Source organism: Lindgomyces ingoldianus, assembly GCF_010093535.1.
Source record: "Lindgomyces ingoldianus strain ATCC 200398 unplaced genomic scaffold BDR25scaffold_8, whole genome shotgun sequence".
In the NCBI taxonomy this organism is placed as follows: Eukaryota; Fungi; Ascomycota; class Dothideomycetes; order Pleosporales; family Lindgomycetaceae; genus Lindgomyces; species Lindgomyces ingoldianus.
In genome coordinates this window covers 475,138-490,042 of record NW_022985169.1, presented here as the reverse complement: position 1 = coordinate 490,042, position 14,905 = coordinate 475,138, and the positions used below count along the sequence as shown (strand labels likewise).

The window sequence follows — 14,905 nt, the reverse complement described above, 5'->3', positions numbered from 1 at the left end:
CCCTATGGCACCATCTGATTATCAAGCTGCCATTCTTTTTCTGCAACACCTTGTACTCACCCTTCACTCCTCACTTTCACGCTCACTATGGCGCCGTCGTTCGAAGAGCCGACGCAAGTCGACTTCGACGCACCTCTGAAAGCAGCCCCAAAGCTCGTCGCCCCAGAGCCAGGTCCTCCCACCCCGCCACTACTGTCCACATGCTCTCACTAACCCACGCTCCTCCCAGAACACTGCCCGGGTCCCGAATCTCAGCAAGCCGGCACCGCAGACTCCTGCGCCGGGTGCCCTAACCAAAAAATCTGCGCCTCGGCCCCCAAAGGCCCAGACCCCGACATCCCCGTCATTACCTCACGGCTCTCGTCTGTAAAACACAAACTTCTGGTCCTCTCCGGAAAAGGCGGCGTCGGAAAATCGACTTTCTCGACAATGCTGGCACATGGCTTTGCCTCGAATCCTGCGCACACGGTTGGGCTTATGGACACGGACATCTGTGGTCCAAGTATCCCTAAGATGATGGGCGTGGAGGACGAGACGATACATGTAACCGCGGAAGGTTGGGAGCCTGTCTGGGTGAGCGAGAATCTGGGGGTCATGTCCGTGCAGTTTATGTTACCGGGACGCGATGATGCAGTGATTTGGCGGGGGCCGAAGAAAAACGGACTTATCAAGAAGTTCTTGATGGATGTGACGTGGGGCGAGCTCGACTTTTTAGTCGTAGATACCCCGCCTGGGACAAGCGATGAGCATCTCAGTGTAAATAGCTTTTTGAAGAATAGCGGGGTGGATGGCGCAGTGGTGGTGTCAACGCCTCAGGAAGTCAGTTTGCTGGATGTGAGAAAGGAGATTGATTTTTGTAGGAAGGCGGGGATTAGGGTGCTGGGCATAGTGGAGAATATGTCGGGTTTCGTGTGTCCAGGTTGTAAGACCGAGAGCCAGATTTTTAGGGCGAGTACAGGGGGGGCGAGAAGGCTGGCGGAGGATGAGAAGATTCCGTTCCTTGGTGCTGTACCGCTGGATCCGAGGATTGGGATGGCGTGTGATCATGGGGAAAGCTTCCTGGATGCATATCCTGAGAGTCCAGCGTGTAGGGCGATAAGAGGGGTTGTGAAGAGGGTGGCGGAAGAGATGGGGGTGGAGGTGGGGGATGTGCTGATGGAAGTTGACGGGTGAAATCTGATGGAGATCTGCATGCATTTGGATATGGGAGCAGGTGCATTGGGTGGAGTTTTGCAATATGGCTTTACAGGTATGGTTGTCCTTGGATACGGCATTTGTAGTGAAATGCTTACTGTATTGAAGAGTCCAGATATGGCTACACTTGTCGCATAGTATCTCCAGACTCAGTATGATAACTTAACTGTTGCGCTCATATTGATTCCTTGTCGCAGTGTCCTCACACCCACCACACTCTTTCTATGTAGCTTCCATACCTCGGAGACAAGAGCCAATGGGTATATTCATGCTAGGTTTGAGGGACTGAGGATCATGGTATCCCTAGGCCAGAGATCTAGATGGAGCAATAGGAGCCGGCGATGCCAGCATGAAGATTAAAGTTTGCTCAGGCTTGCTTAGGGCGTGGCTTGGACCATGTGGGTAGTCACACACACACACACACCGAGAAGGACACCGGGAAGGAAGACATTGAGTGATGGGACCATTAACTTTCTTTTTACGATTTCTGACATGCATGCTACTAGGACCTGTTGTTCATTATCGTGCTACCTGATGTTTCGCTGGAAGGAGATGCACTGCCACGACAGTCGTCATTGAAACGCGCAACACCAGCCACACTGGATCCAGGGACCTGAAACTTGGAGGGCTGGAGCTTGGGCCATGCGAACGAGATGAGCAGCACTAATTACATCTATAGCCAGATGCTTTTTGGATGCTTGTTCCCACAGGGTCTGAGAGGAGAGGATAGCAGAGGCCCTGTCAAATGGAAGCGACCAAAGCGTTCACGGAGGCAACCCCTTATTCTCAGTTTTAATCTACCAAGATTGCGATATTCCTGTCGTCGCAGTCAAAAATCAAGGCGGCGACCAAGCGGCGGGTCTCGATGTCATTGCTCGGCAAGCGACAGGCTGGGGGCCCCCTTGGCATGCGCCGCTTCCCTGCCACAGCTCCAACAAGCAAAAGGGCACCATAATAACATCGCACCACTTTCATTCGGCTCTCAGCCCCCCAAAAAGTACTGTATTCTCAGGGCTTTTATGTGAGGCGCGCACACTTCTTCTTGCTTCGTTCCTGTCCTTCAATTGCAACAATTGCAAGTCATCCGTCCTTGATTGCTCTCCTGCAGACGAAACGCAACGGCGCAGAGCTGGAGTCGTAGTCTTGTGAGCTGGGAATAGATTAAGACTAGGCGAGTCAATTGCCGCAGTCTTCTGGGTGCGTCGCTGATTCGTGCTGTTTAGACATTGCATATTTCGTCTCTTGTTGCGAATACACCCACCCTTGATTACCGTGCATCATCCTGCTATCCACAATGAGCCAGCCAGCGGCCTCGAACGACATCGGCGTCGACGAAATTTCCCCCCAGAAGGATGCCAGTGGTACGCGCGGAGTGGGTGTCGGTCCGCAGATCCTCAGCACGGCAAACGAGTCCGAGGTCATTGTTGGCCCCCTCCTCAACTACAGGCGCATGAGCAATGAGAAGACCGGGGAGCCCGTCTGGCATGGCAGCGTCCTCGTGGTGGCCACCCCAGGCCAAAGCTCGCCGGAACTGACATTGTCGCCCGCTGGCGCCGTCAACCCCGCCGAAGAGAACACCATCTTCACTGGCCCCGCGAGTAGGACTTTCGGCGCCGACAAGCTGTACGAAGACCCGGATAAGGCGTTCTGGCGCTTCCTCATTGAACTGCCTTTCCAGCAGTTCGAATCGAAGTGGGAATACAAGGTTAAGGGACTGGCATATGTGGACGAGAAGAACACAGTGAAACCACAGGTCTTTGCTGTGCCTTCAATTGCGCAGTCAATGCGCATTCTCTTCCACTCCTGCAATGGCTTCAGTGTAGGCACCGACATCAACGCCTGGAATGGCCCCGCGCTGTGGAACGATGTCTTGCGTATGCACGGCCAGAGGCCCTTCCATGTCATGATTGGTGGGGGTGACCAAATCTACAACGACGGGGTGCGCGTGGACGGCCCGTTGCGACCCTGGACGGATATTGGGAATCCACATAAACGCCGGGAGTTTCCGTTTGGTGAAAAGATGCGCGCTGAGTGTGATGAGTACTACTTCAAGAACTACGTGAGGTGGTATGGGCAGAAGCCCTTTTCCAATGCAAACGGCCAGATTCCGCAACTCAATATCTGGGACGATCACGACATTATTGATGGGTTTGGCTCGTATACCGATCATTTCATGAAATGCTCCGTCTTTCGAGGCATTGGAGGTGTTGCACACAAGTACTACCTCCTCTTCCAGCACCATATGGCTCCACCGAAAAGCACATTCACCACTGATGCGCCTAAGACTACTGAGGTTGGTTCAGAGGGTACTCCGGTCGACCCAGTTCAGCTCAAGGATACCTTTGTTATGACCAATGATCTAGACGACCCATCCTTCATCATCGGTTCGAAGCCTGGGCCGTACGTTGAAGAGCGCAGCCGGAACATCTACTGCCGGCTAGGTGCCCGCATTGCTTTCTGCGGCATCGATGCGCGTACCGAACGCACGCGCCATCAGATCAACTATCCCGAAACCTATAAGCTGATCTTCGATCGTTTGGCGCAGGAATTCGAGGCAAACAAAGAATTAAAGCACCTGATCCTCCTTCTCGGCGTCCCAATCGCATATCCGCGTCTACAGTGGCTCGAAAACATCTTCTCCTCTCCGCTCATTGCCCCTATCAAATTCCTCAACAAGCGCTTCGGCTTTGGCGGCAGCATCTTCAACAAATTCGACGGTAATGTCGATCTCCTCGACGATCTTGACGACCACTACACCGCGCACCAACACAAGCACGAGCGCCGCGACCTAATCCACATGCTGCAAAACCTCGCCAAGAAGCACTCAGTCCGCGTTACCATCCTCGGCGGCGACGTGCATCTCGCGGCAATCGGCCGCTTCTACTCTAAGCCCAAACTTGGCATCCCCGCTGAACGCGACTTCCGCTACATGCCAAATGTGATTAGTTCGGCGATTACGAATAAACCGCCACCGCAAGCTGTGGCTAACTTGTTAGCCAAGAGGAATAAGATTCATCATCTGGATCATGACACTGATGAGACGCTTTTGGAGATTTTCGACCGCGATCCTGGGCATGGTGGGAAAGTGAATGGGGCTTCTGCTAATGGGTCTGAGGCAAGTGGGGCGGAAATTGCGAATGGGAAGGGAAAAATTGAGAAGAAGACCAGTGATGCAAATCATGCCACTATGCCATCGAGAAATTACGCTATTATTTGTGAATCTAATCCTAGTCCTACGGCAACTACTTCCGCGCCTGCGCCGTCTGCTTCTGCATCTGCCACGCCGGCACCAGCCCCAGCGGCGACTACGACGAATGGCGATACAAACCCGGATGTCATCGAACAGGATCAAACTCAAACTTCTTCGCCGCCAGACCCCAAATATAATGCCAGGAAGCCAATTCATATCGGCGAACAAGGCGCTGGTACGGGCCATCCCGCTGCAAACGGACTTACGGAAACAAAGCTTTGTGGACCGTTTGGTCTAGATGTGACACTGAGGGTGGAGATTAGTCCGAGTGATAAGGAGGGTCATACAGATGGGTATGGGTTTAGTGTTCCGGCGCTGGACGCGGGGGCTTATGCGGATCATGGGGAAAAGTGGTAGGAGGGGAGAGGACTGCTGGAGTTCAAGGAAGGGGGAGAATCCCTTTCTGGTGGGTGGGGTTTAGGTGTGGATGTGGTAATGTGGCGATGAATGTCAGGATACCCGTTTTGTCTTGCTTATTTTTTCTGGATTTGGATCTCTTCAACGTCTCCTCCTCCTTGTGTATTTCTCTTTTGCATGCCAGCTATGCAGCTGTTTGTCTGTATTGAGTATGTGTTTCCATGTAGCTTGAAACTCGCCTCGATCCCCGTGCTGTAACCACTTGTGGCTGGGGCTGTTGCACCGCCACACTCGTATTTGTTGTATGTCGAGATCCAACAAAGGTAGGTACAGTATCAGGCCCCCGCATAAAACGTCTACGTTCTCTCTTTGCTCAGCAACCCTAAACCCAAATCCAAAACCCCCATATCATATTCCTAATTAAGTTCCTCGTACCTTTACCAAAGTCAATCCTATAGGTCTACCCATATATCAACCCAATTCACAAAGTTTCGAGAGTCTTTTCTCAGATAGAAATAATGCAGGATCTAAAGAGCCACACAATTAGCTGCATCTCTGCGGTACGGGGACTGTGTATCTCGGAGTATGATTACTTCTCTCTCCTCTCTTTCTCCCTTCACCCAATCGCATACTATATACCCATTTTAACGCGGGTTTGTCATGTAGATCATACTAACCTATATATATAGCATTATCGCCGCACGCAACGAAAAATACTTACAGGAGCAAAGCATCACGCATGTCCTCAGTCTAACATCTGCACGAGACGCACCGAAATATTCCACTAAAGGAGGGATGACCCACCGGATTGTCGAGATCGAAGATGATCCTCTCGCAGACCTAGTATCCAGGCTTGGAGAGCTGTGTGCCTGGATCGACAACGCGCTATCTGGACCAGCACCTATACCCACTTCTCCCTCAGCTGACCCATCTATCTCTACCTCAACAAAATCCCCAGATGTGTCTCTCAAAGACCCGGAACAAGAGGAGCTTAGCATTAAGCAGCCAACCCTTCTAATCCACTGCCACCAAGGCATATCCCGGTCTGGCGCCCTTGTCGTCGCTTACCTAATGCACTCCCTCTCCCTTTCCTACCCCTCTGCCCTCGCCCTTGCGCGAAAAGATCGCGAAATTGTCACCCCGAACTCAGGCTTTGTGAAACAGCTTGAACTATGGGGCGAGTTGGGGTGTAGCCTTATTGATGCGGAGGGTAAGGAGAAGGGGAGGTTTGCGGCGTGGAAGAAGGTGAGGGAGGATGTAATGAGGGGAGGTGAGGAGGAGAGGAATCGGGCTAGGGTTAGAGCCATGGCGAGTATGGCAGCAAGGTTTGGGGCCAGGAGGTTAAAGAGTGAGGAGGAGAGGGAGGAGAGTGGGTTGTAGGTTTGTTGTGTGGGTGAAGGAGATATTTAGATATTTGCTAGAGGCGGGAAGGTGCACTCCTAACGGGAAGAATATCGAATGGCTAAGATGGAATCGAGGTTTCTTTAGTAAATCTTCTTGTATAGACAATGTACGGCATGTTAGTACCTAACATTGAGTATAATTAGGATGGAGTTTACCTGTTCCGTCTTTGCTAAACTATGTAGAATGTTGATAGAATGCAAATTTCTGTCCTGTGTTACCCTGCCGTTAAAGGACACTGAAAACAAAGTCAAGACCCATCTATAAAAACACTCACCTCATTCCCGCCCCCAGTCTCACCTATCACCGGGTTCGGCCTTAGAGTCACCCACTCCACAACATCCCTCCAAACCGCCATATTCTCCCGTCCTGGAAATGTCGCCGTCGCTGTCAGAGTCACAGGATTCCCTCCTCCCTCCTGTCCCTGTTTATACAAATCCCCCCTAGTAATTGTGCTCTGTGGCCAATACAACATCTTCAAACTCTCCGGGCAAACCGTGCAGTCGCGAGACCCAGGAAGGGCGCAAGTTTTCTACTCCGGGTCGTCTGCTTTACATGGTGGTTGGTGCCACAGCCCCAACGGGATCTGGGAATCCTCGTACCCAAACCAAAAAGACATTGCGCTGTAGGAGCACTGGAGCGTCAAATATGCTTCGCTGCTGTCGAGGATTTTGCATGGTGGGGGTGTTGTCCAAGGGAGATAGTCAGAATTCGGATCGGATATGGCGATGGTGTAGAGTGTTGGGTATGTAATCGTTGATGTAAATGGGATGGATAAAGGGGCTACGCCAAATGGCGCTCGCGGATGGCCATCGCAGAGGGTGGAGAACTTGAATGATGCGTCGAAGAATGTATTTTATCCGATACTGGTGTAGACGGAGAGTATGAAGGTGCTTGTCCAGGACCAGGCAACTAGAAATGAGGAACTTTTGTAAAAAAAAAAAAAAGCCAGGAGCGCAAGCAGGTGTAGTATTGATCTTTGGAGATGTCTGGTCCCAGTAACAGTATGATTGTGTTGGTTTGGGACAATTTAGAGGTGGTAAAAGCTGGTTCGGAGGAAGTGTTACGCCAGGTAGGATGCTAGAAGTTGTGGTTGTAGGGAGCGTGGTTGCTATTCCTAGGCAGAAGTTAGTATTTCTGGGGTTGGAATTACGGCAGAGGGGGAAACACCCTCTAGTGACGGATGCAAGCGTGCCTCCAACGAAGAGAAGCAGTCGGCTCAAGGAATACAAGTTAAATACCATTTTGAACTGGCGACTGAACTGCTAAGAAATATGAAAACATGCAGGGCAAGGATGGGCAGGCACACATATGCTATCTCAAGCCGTAGTAAAAAAAAAGCGCAGATTTGGGTTTCTAAAATCATGTGGCTTGTGGTGGTGTTGTGCCACGCGTCAATGCGGCACTTCCCTAATAAACGTAGTTAATATAGAATGTAACAGGGGTTCACTTTCGCCAATTGTTCGGGGTTGTTGGAAATCGCACATCATCTAATGCTAGCAAACAGTATGAAACAGCAATATGGAAGCACAAAGTTGTAGCAGAGTTTCTGGATTTGAGCAAATAGATATAAATGTATCTTCACCCCTGTTTCGTTACACTCCCCACAATGTGCAGAATCTATGAACCACCGGGTAATAAACCTGGCCTTCGCCAGGTCTCGATTCTGCGAAGCAGCAGTTGAAAGTGTAGCATAATGTCTTCCTCCTTTAGGTACCATAAAGATCTATAAGGTGATCTAGGGCCGTAGAAATGGGAAGATGATATGTAGTGGGAAATTAAACACTTCAAGGGAATGAAAAGGCTCGCTGGAAGACACTAGTCTAAACAAATAACTAAGATGTGTGCTCCTAGGGTTGCGTTTAAGGTAAACTAGGACATGGTGGGAGATGGCATGCCTATTAGTCTAGCACTAGGCCGAACATTCAATCCTACTGAACGATACAATACAATAGTAACATGCCTTAATTCAAGTCAGTTGACGGATTCTTGGTTAAAATGGAACATTCTCTTGCACCGGAACTTTGGGGAAACACCTACAAAGAGATCCTTCGGCGAGCTCCTCGAATCTAGCAATTGATTCAAACAATTGTCTACCTTTAGTTAATGTTCCAAGTGATGTGCTGGAATAATGCAGAGGGAACAACTATCTTCTAGCGCGTCTTACGATCGAAGTGCGCGCTTCCTAGCATAAAAGAAGATTAAACCGACGGCCCAAATTCCCACGAGAATTGAGGCTTGCACGGGTGCAAAGATAGCACCACGAATGACAACAAAACCGCTGATGATAGCAAAGATGGCGGGAATGAGGATGAAAGGTTTTACCGGACGGTGCAGGTCGGGCTCTCTCCATCGCAAAATGATGGCTCCGAGAACGGTAAGGAAGAAGAAACTATACTCCCCAAGTCCATTGAAAGTGAGGAGGACTCGCATGTTTCCGACGAGGATATAGACCGCCGAGAGTATAGTGGATAGGACCAGTGCATTGCTATAGTACCGTTAGAAGGAGATTGTAGGACAAGGTTGGAGGTACTTTCATTGGTGATTCGCCTTTGTCCATCGCCTCATCGGAGCCGTCACCACCTGCTCCTTTTGAAACTCTCCATCGCCCAATTTGGCCCACGGTTCCTAGGAAGTGAGGTAGCCACTTCTTGTTGGCCGCGGCTACAGTCATGCGTCCAACGACAAATGAATTGCCAAGAGCAGATCCTGCTACGACAAGGCAAATAAGTACAGCAGCGATATAGGCCGCTCCTTTCCCCAAGAAATGGGTCACTGCTGTTACAGCAGCAGCATCAGTGATTGAGATCACTTTCCAAGGCAGCAGAACGTAGTAGGCGGCGTTCGCGGCAACGTAGCAAATGATGATGGTAGGGATTGCAGTGTTGATGGATAGCGGAAGCTGCTTCGAAGGATTCTTCAGTTCAGCCGCGACGTAGTTCGCCTGTGACTACCTATTAGTGACTAATATTAATTTTAAGGAACCGAGGAAGGACGTACCTTATCCCAGCCAGAATACGCCCATAATGCACCGTACAAAGCCGTGCAGTAAAATCCCAGCATTTGCCATGATGTCGCTTGAGTCCAATCAAATTTGCTCCCATTTGGAAGGACGGTATCTCTCGGAGCAAACCACCCTCTAGAATGCCAATCCCCGCCCCCAAAGTCTTTCCCATTGTTTCCAAGATACACGAAGACGACCGTGAGGCCCGCAACGATAAGGAGGAAGATGGAGAGAAGCTTGACTGCAACGAAGAAACCCCCTAGTCGAGTGCTCGTTTTGGTACTGATTGAGTTTGCTGTGCTCACAACAACCAGGATAAGGAGAGAAAAGATTTTGTGCGTTATCGGAGGCGCTGCGTCATTTACGCCCATTGAGGAATAAATGGACTCGACGAATACGATACTCAAGATGGCCAGAGTAGCCGGCATGACTGCTACTATCCAAGACCAGGCGGCTAGAAAGCCGAAGACTTCACCATAGATATGGGAAAGATATGGCTGGATGCCTCCTTCACCTGGGAAAGCCGTGCCTAGCTCCGCCATTGTCAAAGCTCCCGTCCATGCAAGAAGGCCTCCGACAAGCCAGATGAGAAGAGCAGCGCCTGGTGATGGCACATTAGCGTCGATTGGTCCTGGAGATGAGAAGATTCCTGATCCAATGACAATGCTGATGAGGAGGGCGAAGCCATCCAATGCTGACAATTGCCGGGCAAAGGTCCCTCGTATTTCAGGGTGCACGTCCTGCTGATTTGTGTCTGTAGCGACAGCAGGTGTACCTTCGCTAGCCAACAACGGACTTGTTTCGGATGGAGCCATGAGTGGTTGTGTTGACGTCGTGCTCGTTGAGATTTGAGCAGCAAGTGGAAGTTGCAGGGCGAATTACATAATATACCCACGTGATTGCTAATCAGGTGACCTTTCACTCTTGCTCTAACCCGCGCATTTCAAAACGAAAATTTACATTCGTTTCACGTTTCTCTCGAATTCTAGTAAAGAAATTGTTTGAGTAATCTCCATATATAGATCCACCTATTGCTATGTTACTGTGAGTTTGTTGAATTTTGTCCTGATGCTACACTGGTTGATTCCTACTTTAGAGTATGTTACTGAATAGCAGGGGACACAGTTAAAAATAAAGCATATATTTCAGTAATAGTTTTGGTCCAGAAGATACACTACTTTGAGGAAGAATGTGCAAAACAAACAACATCCATCACCCAGGTATACCACCAACGGGCCACATTCGCACGCCGCAGGTCTTACTTTGGCAGCTTCATCGTAGACGGTAGCTTGAAACCCATCCCTCTGGTAAATGGCTGCTCAGGCGCACCCAGGCGCCATTCCGGGGGTATATTTTTCAAGAGGGGAACATTAGTAGCTTCATTTGGATACCTAACAGAGCTGCAAACGCCGACAGACTCAATTCCAAATCCATTGACATAGTCACAGTCACATGTAGTCAAAAGTATCCCCCTGTTTATGATGAGCGAGACACGCGTGCAAGACCCAAAGTGTGTACCGCGTGGTGGGAGGCTTGCGTCTGGTGGAGGATGGTAGTGGTGGCGCGATCGAAGAGGGAGATGGGGGGTGGTTGAAGGAGTAAAAGAAGATTCTGGTTGAGCTGGGTTGGCGGTGCTTAACAGAAAGTGTCAGCTAGTATGCTTCCCACTTAAAGATGGTCTGTTCTGGCTGTGGCCTCGACTTAGATGAAACTTGTGGCGGCGTGGTTATGTTGTTATCGCTTTGATCGTCTTCTAAATCTATTACCTATTTCGTACTACTAGGCACTTTCATTGTTGTGATCGTGGCCCGAGATCCAAACCCTGAAGCGTGAGAGGAGACGTAGTAACCCGCGATTGTGTTCTTAGGCTTCTCGTCACAGTTCGGCTTGTCTACAGGCCTTCCAGTGGGGATACCGGGTAAATGACTGCATCCGCTATTCGGCAATTAAGCCTATCACAGATATCGAGGGGCATGAGCAGCAGCCATCCAGGAAAAGACAATAGCCTCCGCATCTGAGGCGTCCATATCCACCACCACATTCAACTTGATAATGTGGTTAGAGAAAACGCCGTCGAGGTTGGAGCGGGCACTAGATCTACTAGGTCCATGGAATTCAGAGTTGTAGTGCATGCATTTGGTATTTGAGACTGTGCATCCGTTACCATATTATGCGATGTCGAAGTCGAAGTCCTTCGGGTCAACTTTATCGAACTGGAGAGGAAGAAGATGTCTCTCGATTACGTGCAGATCTGCTTGTGGCTGGATCTTGGCCCCCCCAAAACCTCTTAAAAAGCCCTGGCAAGCTTCACCTGATTTTCAGTATCCTGTAGATGCTTCCTGTCTCGGACTTCAGTAACTGGTTACGCCAGTCAAGATCCAAGCCTGGAAGCTGTAATTCTCTATAAAGGAGTCTGCAGGCTTCAAAAACTTAACAAAATAACCACCTTCGGTCTTCTCTAGCCCGGGATCTTGACACAAGAACTTGCGGGACTATGGCGTAGTGCACCAAACCTTTTCTTAGCGTTGTATTCCCCATCGGGGATCCCTCGTGATTACTGCATCTTGTCACTCAACGTAGAGCAACACAGGGGGTAGTTTTAGGCAGAAATTTGCATTCTACTAACCTCCTTTCTAATCCTAGCACGGTAGTTAACAGATACACTCTACCCTAGATTTAACCTACGTTTTGCGATAAGATTCTGTGAAGCAGTCAGCCATCCTCTGCTCGAATTCCGCTAATTCGCTTGCGGTTTTAATTTTCTGTCCCAGCTTGTCCATCGTAATACGAATGCGACTCATTTTAAATAAAGCGAGAAAGTCGATGGAACTAAGGTAACTTTAGAAGAGTATATGAAGTCGAATCAACCCGCGCACGGGCTGTTTGGTAGAAAAGGGTACACATTAGCTGAAAGTAGAAGCCCTGGAACAAATAGGACAATACAACGCAGATTTTCAGTCCAACAGACACCGGAGAGTCAATTTTCCAAATTCTTGGATGCGGAGAGGTGGACGTCTGTAAGCGTAAGAAGGGGGAAGTATTGTGATGACAAGTATTGATGTCTCAATCAAAACCCATGTTTTCGATAGCATTCATAACGAGCTATACGAAGTTGAAGATAGAGAAACTAGGTACTCAGATATAGCCCAAATTTACATGAACGAACCTAAACAGTCCACCTTCTCCCAAAAGCCCACCGCCGACTCCACTGATGCCCACCTCCACTCGGTCCCTTCCTGTTCTTCTCTTCGTACAGCTTCTTGCTCAATTGTCTATAGAGGAATTTACCATCGTTATGATACACGATGCTGTGATCACTATCCGTGAACCATTGCGCGGCCATCTTCTCCGGGCTGACCTTGTCTCCCATGAGTAAATCCACCAACGCAGCCGAATTCTGGAAGTGTACATTATCGTCCCCAGTCCCATGCTGAATGAGAAAGCCACCAGCTACGTTCTTGAACCCGGTGGTATCATGTACTCGAGATTTGTTGTAGCCCCCCGGGTTGAGGGTCGGAGTCTTCATGTAGCGTTCGGTATACATGGAGTCGTAGAAGCGCCAGTCGGATACAGGAGCCGTAATGAGACCAAGGGAGATGATTGGGTCGTTGAGCTCGAGAACCTTCGAAGATAAGTAGCCTCCATAAGACCAACCCCAAATTCCAATCTTCTCGCGGTCGACCCACGGATTTTGAGCCAGTTGCCTCGCGGCCCAGACTTGGTCCTGGGCTTCGAGGTCTCCGAGGTTAGAAGTAACTGCAGAGCGGAAAGCACGCCCCTTGTACCCCGTGCCGCGATTGTCAACTGTGTAGGTGATGTATTCGAGCTCAGGGTCTGACGTGATATAGGCTTTCCAGTTGAGGGATACGAACGATTTGGATACTTCCTGCGCACCAGGCCCGCCGTAAGGAATTAGGAGGACAGGGTACTTCTTATCTGGAGAGAAGTTTGGTGGGAGGCGCAGCATAGTGTTGAGTCTGTGTCCAGATGGGTGCTCAAGCTCAGCATAGGTGATATTCGGGAGTTTGTAGGTTTGAAGGGTATTATAGAGAGCCTCATTAGAGACAATTGTGCGAATAGGGGTCGAAGAATTTATAGAATAGAGCTCTTGATAGGGAACATCTGGTCCAGCGTACCGAAGCACGTAAAAGGACCCACCTGAAGAGAACGATGCCGTCCAGACTGCAGGAACCTTATCATTAACTAGAGCAGTCTTCTTCAATGTCTTGTATGAGACTGAGTAAATATGCCGTTCGGTGCTATGATGCTCAGTGGATGTGTAGTAGACTAGCCCGCGTTCGGCATCGATTTTGAGGATAGCAACAACTTCCCATTCTCCATAAGTCAGAGCGATCTTCTCGCCTCCAGAAACTGGGAATAGGTAAAGGTGATTCCAGCCGCTTTCGTCTGACATATCCAGATAGTAGTTCGTGCTTGCATTTGCGGAGGAGTTTCCAAGCGATCCAATGTAGGTAATTGCTAGATTATTGTCAAGCCACCCGTCTGAACCATCCCGCTCACGTACCACGGAGGAGGAATACGAAGCGACATCTACTAATACCAGTTTTTCACGATCCTGCACTCGGTTGAAAGCACGGTAAATGACCTTGTCGTGCTTGTCCGTCACCCACGCAACTTCGCCAATTACGATATCGTCTTCTGGCCATGCACCCACCGGCAATGAAGTAGTTGTCAGAGCATCGACTTCCACAAGACTGAATGCCACCGTTGGATTCTTGCTCCCAACTTTCGGATAACGCAGCTCCAATTCTCGCGGGTAGGATGGAGCAATAGCTTGGCCATTCATGTAGTATGGCACTCGGAAAGTCTCGACGCCTGTCTCATTGAAGCTGAGAAACGCAATATACTTTCCATCGGGAGAGTGCCATAGCGCGAATCGATCACTGAAGATTTCTTCCTCGTACACCCAATCCGGGACGGCGTTGAACATGTCCGGACCGCCATTGGTCGTGATCTGCGAAATGTCTCCGTTGTTCCAGATGAAGAGATTGTTGCCTCGCACAAACGCGACTTGAGATGAAGATGCCGGGTTCCATTCTGCATATTGTATATCGCCAGTGGAATTGGAAACGAGCAACTGCACTTCCCCAGAAGCCACGTCTTGTACCAAGTAGTCCGCAAAATACGAATGGCGATATTGCTTGGTGTAGTTGATAGACCAAAGAACGCGGCTCGCGTCCGGCGAGATCCAGTACTCCCTGTAATTGGCGGGCACCTTGTCAGCGGAAAGAAAGGTAGTCTGATTGCCGGTCACAATGTTTTCGAAAACGAGGGACCCATCGTCACCCTTGTATATGTACTCGCCATCTTGGCCGGTGCCGACCCAGCTCAGGGTCCGCGTGGAAGGAATAAGCGGCCCTGGATTATCCGTAGTGATGTTGTAGGTCAAAAGCTTTGTGCCATTCCCGAGGGGTTGGTGGGGGAATCGCGGTGGCTCAATGGCGTAAACCAGCAGGGCGCTTAATGCGAACAAAGCGAGCAAATACATGGTGACGCCTGGGGACCCGCGACGACTCGAAAAGAGCCTTGAAGAGGATTCTACTTAATGCGATCGCGTCTGAGATTGACGGCAGTTGCCGAAATTGACTGGCGCTTTCGTATCGAATCTAAGTCGCAAGCGAACCTTGGAAAGATGACGAATGACGTGCACCCTGCGTGAAATGAGAATGAAAGATAGG

General features: G+C 49.8%; 6 protein-coding genes across 6 annotated transcripts; 3 read left to right on the top strand and 3 right to left on the bottom strand.

Annotated features, from left to right (window-relative positions):
* Positions 1-55: 55 nt before the first annotated feature.
* Positions 56-1,317, top strand: BDR25DRAFT_301852 (P-loop containing nucleoside triphosphate hydrolase protein). Its single transcript, XM_033689667.1, has 2 exons — positions 56-172; positions 230-1,317. Exons 1-2 carry the CDS (start codon positions 88-90, stop codon positions 1,171-1,173), a joined length of 1,029 nt encoding a protein of 342 aa, XP_033550531.1. The 5' UTR covers positions 56-87; the 3' UTR covers positions 1,174-1,317.
* Positions 1,318-1,713: 396 nt separating this feature from the next.
* Positions 1,714-2,426, bottom strand: BDR25DRAFT_352177 (uncharacterized protein; the record flags this gene model as incomplete). The annotated part of the gene is made up of 5 exons (XM_033694988.1): positions 1,714-1,751; positions 1,786-1,828; positions 1,903-1,932; positions 1,996-2,201; positions 2,231-2,426. The coding sequence occupies 5 exons, from the start codon at positions 2,424-2,426 to the stop codon at positions 1,714-1,716; spliced, it is 513 nt and encodes a 170-aa protein (XP_033550530.1).
* On the top strand, positions 2,181-4,822 carry BDR25DRAFT_281614 (uncharacterized protein). The gene is made up of 2 exons (XM_033687902.1): positions 2,181-2,365; positions 2,418-4,822. The coding sequence occupies exon 2, from the start codon at positions 2,489-2,491 to the stop codon at positions 4,799-4,801; it is 2,313 nt and encodes a 770-aa protein (XP_033550529.1). The 5' UTR covers positions 2,181-2,365; positions 2,418-2,488; the 3' UTR covers positions 4,802-4,822.
* Positions 4,823-5,669: 847 nt separating this feature from the next.
* BDR25DRAFT_301851 (uncharacterized protein) lies at positions 5,670-6,186 on the top strand. The gene has a single exon (XM_033689666.1). It carries the CDS (start codon positions 5,873-5,875, stop codon positions 6,179-6,181), a length of 309 nt encoding a protein of 102 aa, XP_033550528.1. The 5' UTR covers positions 5,670-5,872; the 3' UTR covers positions 6,182-6,186.
* Positions 6,187-8,365: 2,179 nt separating this feature from the next.
* BDR25DRAFT_386517 (amino acid transporter-like protein) lies at positions 8,366-10,043 on the bottom strand (the record flags this gene model as incomplete). The annotated part of the gene is made up of 3 exons (XM_033698010.1): positions 9,203-10,043; positions 8,722-9,146; positions 8,366-8,690 (listed from the first exon to the last, which is right to left on the bottom strand). Exons 1-3 carry the CDS (start codon positions 10,019-10,021, stop codon positions 8,366-8,368), a joined length of 1,569 nt encoding a protein of 522 aa, XP_033550527.1. The 5' UTR covers positions 10,022-10,043.
* Positions 10,044-12,372: 2,329 nt separating this feature from the next.
* BDR25DRAFT_332532 (uncharacterized protein) lies at positions 12,373-14,715 on the bottom strand (the record flags this gene model as incomplete). Its single annotated transcript, XM_033692758.1, has 1 exon — positions 12,373-14,715. The coding sequence occupies one exon, from the start codon at positions 14,713-14,715 to the stop codon at positions 12,373-12,375; it is 2,343 nt and encodes a 780-aa protein (XP_033550526.1).
* Positions 14,716-14,905: the final 190 nt, after the last annotated feature.

Excerpts from the sequence above, each read along its gene's own strand:
- BDR25DRAFT_301852 (XM_033689667.1), top strand. The coding sequence starts at position 88 with ATGGCGCCGTCGTTCGAAGAGCCGACGCAAGTCGACTTCGACGCACCT. Across the intron at positions 173-229 it reads GCTCGTCGCCCCAGAGCCAG|AACACTGCCCGGGTCCCGAA; the intron begins GTCCTCCCACCC and ends CGCTCCTCCCAG.
- BDR25DRAFT_281614 (XM_033687902.1), top strand. The coding sequence starts at position 2,489 with ATGAGCCAGCCAGCGGCCTCGAACGACATCGGCGTCGACGAAATTTCC.
- BDR25DRAFT_301851 (XM_033689666.1), top strand. The coding sequence starts at position 5,873 with ATGCACTCCCTCTCCCTTTCCTACCCCTCTGCCCTCGCCCTTGCGCGA.